The sequence below is a fragment of the Gekko japonicus genome, unplaced genomic scaffold (genome assembly GCF_001447785.1).
Source record: "Gekko japonicus isolate JY-2015 unplaced genomic scaffold, Gekko_japonicus_V1.1 scaffold1294, whole genome shotgun sequence".
Taxonomy (NCBI): domain Eukaryota; kingdom Metazoa; phylum Chordata; class Lepidosauria; order Squamata; family Gekkonidae; genus Gekko; species Gekko japonicus.
The window spans coordinates 243410-250363 of NW_015176490.1; the positions used below are offsets into that span (position 1 = coordinate 243410).

The window sequence follows — 6954 nt, forward strand, 5'->3', positions numbered from 1 at the left end:
TTGCTACGCAGAGGCAGGCCATGGCAAACCACCTCTGCTTATCTCTGCCCTGGCCTGGATGGCCCAGGCTAGCCTGATCTTGTAAGCTAAGCAGGGTCGGCCCCGGTTAGTACTTGGATGGGAGGCCACCAAGGAAGTCCAGGGTTGCTACGCAGAGGCAGGCAATGGCAAACCACCTCTGCTTATCTCTGCCCTGGCCTGGATGGCCCAGGCTAGCCTGATCTTGTAAGCTAAGCAGGGTCGGCCCCGGTTAGTACTTGGATGGGAGGCCACCAGGGAAGTCCAGGGTTGCTACGCAGAGGCAGGCAATGGCAAACCACCTCTGCTTATCTCTGCCCTGGCCTGGATGGCCCAGGCTAGCCTGATCTTGGCAGATCTCAGAAGCTAGGCAGGGTTGGTTCTGGCTAGTACTTGGATGGGAGACCACCAAGGAACTCCAGGGTTGCTACGCAGAGGCAGGCAACGGCAAACCACCTCTGTTTGTCTCTGCCCTGGCCTGGATGGCCCAGGCTAGCCTTATCTTAGCCTGATCTTGTATGCTAAGCAGGGTCGGCCCTGGTTAGTACTTGGATGGGAGGCCACCAAGGAAGTCCAGGGTTGCTACGCAGAGGCAGGCCAGGGCAAACCACCTCTGCTCATCTCTGCCCTGACCTGGATGGCCCAGGCTAGCCTGATCTTGTATGCTAAGCAGGGTCGGCCCTGGTTAGTACTTGGATGGGAGGCCACCAAGGAAGTCCAGGGTTGCTACGCAGAGGCAGGCCAGGGCAAACCACCTCTGCTCATCTCTGCCCTGACCTGGATGGCCCAGGCTAGCCTGATCTTGTAAGCTAAGCAGGGTCGGCCCTGGTTAGTACTTGGATGGGAGGCCACCAGGGAAGTCCAGGGTTGCTATGCAGAGGCAGGCAATGGCAAGCCACCCGTTTGTCTCCTGCCTTGAAAATCCTAGAGGGTTGCCATGAATTGGCTGCAACCTGACAGCACTTTCCAACAGCACGAAGCCTGTGGAGTGAGGCACAGCCTAAGCATCATATGGGCTTGGTTCAGACCTGTGACATGGGCCCCTCACCCACCCTTTACCAGGCCCAAAGGGATGCAGCAGGAGGCCTTGACCCAGGCTGCGAGCCCAATGCCATATGACGTTTTCTTCTTTCATGACTCATGACTCATGAAATTAACACGTTAATACATGTTAACTGACAGCAGCTCATGTGAAAGGGATCTGGGTGTTCTGGTTGATCACAAGTTAAACATGAGCCTGCAGTGCGATGAGGCTGTGAAGAAAGCTAATGCAATCTTAGGATGTATTAACAGAAGCATTGTGTCCAGTTCACGCAAGGTGGTAGTTCCGCTCCATTCTGCTATGGTCAGGCCTCACCTGGAGTCCTGTGTCCAGTTTTGGGCACCACATTTTAGGAAGGATGTTGACAAGCTCGAGCGTGTCCAGAAGAGGGCGACCAGGATGGTTGGAGTCCAAGCTCTGGCACAGCTGTCCTTGAGAAAGAGCAGTTTGTGTCAGAGTTCTCTCAGCCCCACCCACCTCACAGGGTGTCTGTTGTGGGGAGGGGAGGGGAGGGGAGGGGAAAGGAGTTTGTAAGCCGCTCTGAGACTCCAAGTGAAGGGCGGGGTATAAATCCAATCTCTTCTTCTCACCCCACCTCAGTCCTATGTCAGTACCTTAGACCTTAAGACTCCACCCACCAGATTAGTTGTTATGGAAACGCCTTCTGCGAGTGGCCTACCTTGCAGTGCTGACTTCCTTGATGAATCCCAGTGAGGTTAGAGGTTTACCCCCTAGTTTCTGACTGTACGGGAAGTCCCAGGGGCTGGTGGCAGATACCAGGACTGGTGAGTGTGTGGAAGCACACCCCAGGGGTTTTGTAATTTCGTCCTCTGATGGCCAGTACAGAGAATCCCTTGGATTGGGGATTCTTCACGGTCCCCAGTCAGTAACCTGAGGGCCAAGTGAGTATGTGGGAGGCAGCACCTCCACAAACGGTTCTCACACTCTGCACGTCTCATCTCTCATTCTTTGACGTCAGCTGAACTGCTCGATGTTGACCCAGCAAATCCCCTGCAATTTAAAAGGCCTTCGGTATGTAACTATATTAAGGTACCTGCGCGAGGCGTTCTTGGCTTTATCGCGTGGCCGCCTTGCGGGAAAATCACTGCTTTGGAGCCCCGAATGATGCTCTTTGGAGACCTGCCCCAAAGAATTAAACTGTGTTTCATGCAAGTATTAAAAATACACATTGAGCAATGCCAACAGTTAATTTTCTGCATGGGACTGATTGGCTTGCTTTTATTTTTTTTTACCCCCAGAAGACCGCGTTTCTTGTTCACCTGCAAGCAGAGAAGCGGCTTTCTTAGACAAAAGACAGAAAGCAATTTCAACTGGAAAATTCTACCAGCGTTCCGTGAAGGAAACTGTCTCCGGCTCTGGTTTAATGGTTTTAATGAGCAGAGGGGTCAAGGACAGCTAATTCCAGTAATGCAGACAGTCTATTGCTAATTTTTAAAAGGCATTTACTAAACCCAATTATGCTAGAATATTGCAAATGTTACTGCTGCTGAGAACACTCAGAAATGACAAAGGGCACAAGCATATGCCATAAACGAGACTGCTGGACAAATTATACCTTTGCTTAAATAAAAAAGGAAAGGGGGAAAAATCAGAATGCAAAAGATGTTACAGAAAAAGGTTCCTGTTACTAGCTCAGGCATCTTGATTTAGAATCCACAGCACTGGATTGTGCCTGGAAATTAATCAGACATAGACAACCGATTCAGATACAATTTCTCCGAATGTACATTTCTTAGGATCATTTTGTAAGAACCAAGTAAAGCATAAACCCTGTTGTAGGATGTGTGCAAAAAATAAGAAGTATTTTTCTGATTCTGAAAAATATCTGTATTCCCATATATTCCCAAATCCCAATGTATCATATTGGGATTTGGGTAAATATTCAGGAAACCTGAGTTTATTTGGTTTCATTATACCCTATGGGGACCATCCCCAGACAATATATTGGAGTTCAGAAGGCATTTAAACTTTGAATGCCTTCTGAACTCACAAGACATTTGAACCTGCCATGCTGTTAGGCTTACATGGATAGAATCCGATTAACCTATCCCTTTTGCTCCTGACCCTTTAGCTCTGCAAGTCACTGCACAACTTGGTTTTGCAGAAGCCATTTAAAGGGAACTTTCCCTTTAAATGGCTTTTGCAAAGCCAAGCCATGTGCGAGGAATTAAAAGCAGCGTGAGGAACCCAGAAGGTGGGTAAACTCATGCCGCATTGGCAAGTGAAACTGAGCCCAACTAAAAGCCGAATAATATAAACTTTTATTCAAGCTCAGCTAGATTAGTAGCCAAATCAGATTAGAGAATCTGATTCAGCAGACTAAATAGCCGAAAAATACCAATGAGTTTTATTTATTCAACTCGGTATATACCGAGCACACACCCCTACACTGCCACTTAGCTGAAAATGAAATCACTTCATACATGTCTCTACTTTTGGAATGCCCGTAGTAAGTGCTTTAAATTTGTTATATCTGTCTCTGACTCTAAGGATCTAAGTCCTTTTCTGTTGTCTTCATATTCTTTAATCTCATCCCTGCTCCCTTTCCAATACAGATAGCACCATGTAAAGGGTTAGTCCGAATAATTCCTGAACAACACACCATACCTATTTGAAAAGGAAGTGACAAGTTCTTTGAAGAAATTCATTTTTTTCCCTCTAGGTTTGAAAGGAGCAAAACCTCCTCTTTGCATTTTAACAGTCTCCCCACCCCCCAGTCAGAGAATAGGCTGGAAAGGAAGAAGTCAGTCCAAATGCTTTCTAGTGTAACTTTATACATATGCTAATACCTTTAGCAGGAGAAACAAGGGGGTGGTCTCTCCCCCACTTCAGGCAGGAAATAGAGGTTTGGAGGACTTTGAACTAGCGGGGTGCCAGAGATGCTCTCTAGGAAACGCCTCTTTGAACTGACGTGACCAGGGCAGAGGGTGGAGAAACAGATACTATAAAACCTCCTGGCAACAGGAAGGAGTTCTCTTTTCCTTGGGTGCTGCATCCATGAGCAGACACACAGACCTCACCTCAAGAGCTGGAGCAAGTTTCAAGGTAAAGGAAACTTTGTAGGGATTTGTAACTACCTCAGCTAAATCGGCCTGTCCTATTTTAACATCTGATAGGGCATGTATAGAGAAAGGGACAGAGGATATACATTTTACAATTTTTTTTGGTATCCCTTACTTAACTTGGTGCTGTGCTAAAAGTATGCTTGTACACATTTTCTTTTTAATAAATACTTTATAACTTTGGATGCTAGGAGTGGTTCTCTGTACCACATAGACCTCCACCATCTCAAACACACTATTTCAAAAGAAGCATCGGGGGAAGGCAGTCAGTTGGCAAGTGGCTATTCCTCCAGGGGCACGCAAAGCCGTAAACTCCCCATGGTGACCTGGTGCTAGGCAGCAGGAGACACAGAGGCAAATCCTCAGAACTTGGAAGGGAAGCTGGGAGTCCTGACCCTCCCAGTGGGCAATTCCATACAAAGGTCAGTTGGCGGCAGGCTACTGGAGAGAAAGAAAAGACGCTCCAGGTGTTGAAAAACTCCTAAGAGGGCAGGGAGGAATACGGTCTGCAGGCCACAGCAGGCCCATTCTGCCACAAGCTCTTAAAACTCAGCAGCAGCATGCATGTGTCTTTTTGAATGGGAATTGCTGTGGCAGAAACGGTAGATAAAACTCCAGCTACATGTGCAGTTCATCCTCACACCGCATTCCCATGAACACCCATGCTCTACTTATGCTCTTCTTCGTTGTCACACCCCGTGCCTTCAAAATATACCCGGTAGAGATTGCTTACCTGGATCACCTTCATCTTCAAGGTCTTCAGGTTTAACTAAGATGCAGATGTGTTTTCTTAGCTGCCGGGAATTAGAGAATTTCCGGCTGCACTTTCTGCATTCCAAGTTGCCCGGTGAGACCTCTTCCAGTTCTCCTCCTCCTCCTCCTCCTTCAGGTCCTGGCTGCACATCCTCGCTCGGAACACAGTTACTGCTTTCTACTGATTCTTCCTCAGCATAAAATTTCTTGGTCGAGCCCTTGGGTCTACCTCTTCTCCTCTTCACTACAAGAAGCTCTGTGAAAAAACATCAAGAGATACTCTCAAGGTTTAAAATCATATGTACATGGCTCTTTACATGGGAACATGACAAATTCATTCCAAGAGCATCTAGCCTCGTAAGAATGTCGGTGCACCGAAGACTAACAGAAAGAGATGATGGGGCAGGGTTGTCCCATCTCTTGACGCTACCCTATGGACTGCCATATATTCTGAGAGAGCTCTGAGAGAACTGTCCTTGAGAGAACAGCTCTGAGAGAACTGAGTTGTGCATAACCCAAGGTCACACCAGCAGCCGCAAGTGGGGGAGTGGGGGGATCAAACCCGGTTCTCCCAGATTAGAGTCCGCGCACTTAGCCACGACACCAAACTGGCACAAGCGGAAATGCAAAATGGGATACAGTCACGGCAACTGCGCAAGGGCCTAACTACAGCGATTTCCTTGGGCTCTTGCTTACGTGAGAGCACCCACGCAAGTAGAAACGTTCCAGGATTCAACCAAGTGACACAAACTCAGTGCTGAAAATGGGCTAGAGGGTTATTTTGCAAACACGATAGAGCTCTTTATCTGTCTAGTGCATTTTTTATCTCAAGAAGCACAGGCAGATGTGGCTGTCCCAGACCCTACTCCAACACTTTACATCACTGCACGGATCCTATACCGGCCCGACTGTCTACGCACTGAACGCTTTGCTCCAGACGATCGAGCTGGACAACTTTACAAAAGGCTATTTTTTTTTCTTTTAGATTTATTTGCAAGCCCGCAATAATATCAAAACCCAACAGCCTAACGGGATGCAGAAAGACGTTATAATTACACAAAGCCTGGATTCACTTGCACATTGGAGGCCGATATCGTTCTTCGAAATGAAGGGGAAGTGGCATTCATCGGGCTATTTAGCTGGGATAATCACCATCAGCTCAGCGATTCAACCTTTGCGGCGTGGTTCTCTCTAACAGCACTAGTGTTAATTCTCCATTATAAAATATGAATAGTCCCAGTTTCATCTTTGCACAAAATGAGAGCTATTATCTGAAATGAGTCACAGAGATATTTTTTTTTCACCCAGCAAATACCGAGATAACGTTCAGCCAACCGGCTTGCCAAATGACTGCAGAGCTTTATTTTTATTTTTTTTATGCGCTGGCTGCGCTCCAAAGAAAATTTAAACTGTTTTCTCTCTCTCAGTCCTAGCTAGTTGCCAAAGTTTGGGAAAGACTCGGCTACTGATTGTTTTTAAACTCCGTGAGCCAACGCCAGTTTCTTCCATGAAAACCTTCCATCTGTTGCTCGCATGTAGAGCTACGACACTCTTGTGTGTAGACAAGGCAGCATGGGACTGTTAGCACACAAGAACCGGTTTACAATGCCGCCCCCATATAGTAGGGCATTTATGTTAATATATTACAGCAGAATCTAAAAGACTAGCTGTGACGTCCCCTTATCTGGGGAGGCCTGGTTTCACTTTAAAGTGTACTTTTTATTTTATTCAACTGGGTACGTTAGGCTACCACCAGGAAATTTTAGGCTTTCCAAACCTTTATACTTTCTTTTGGCTATCACTGGATAGGTAGGTCGAGTTTTTAGGTCTCATGAGGGTCTATGTGTTTCCTGAGAAATTATTCCTTTCAGAGCTGGCAGACTTAAATAAAAGAAGATTTATTGAAACAGTTCATAAATAAAAGTGTAGAACAATGTAACCAGTATTGTGAATAATTTTAACAATTTTGTTGTGTCTCACACAAGATCTGCTCCCTTTCTGACAGGGATTTTTCAAGTAACTTTGTAACTCATTACTCAGGGTCATATACGTTTCCTA

At 46.6% G+C, this 6954-nt stretch overlaps 1 protein-coding gene across 1 annotated transcript in view; it reads right to left on the reverse strand.

Annotated features, from left to right (window-relative positions):
• Positions 1–6954, reverse strand: part of ZFAT (zinc finger and AT-hook domain containing) — a 173253-nt gene that overhangs the window by 137099 nt on the left and 29200 nt on the right. The window contains 1 exon segment of the mRNA XM_015427248.1: positions 4877–5152. Within this exon segment, the coding sequence (XP_015282734.1) occupies positions 4877–5152 (276 nt within the window).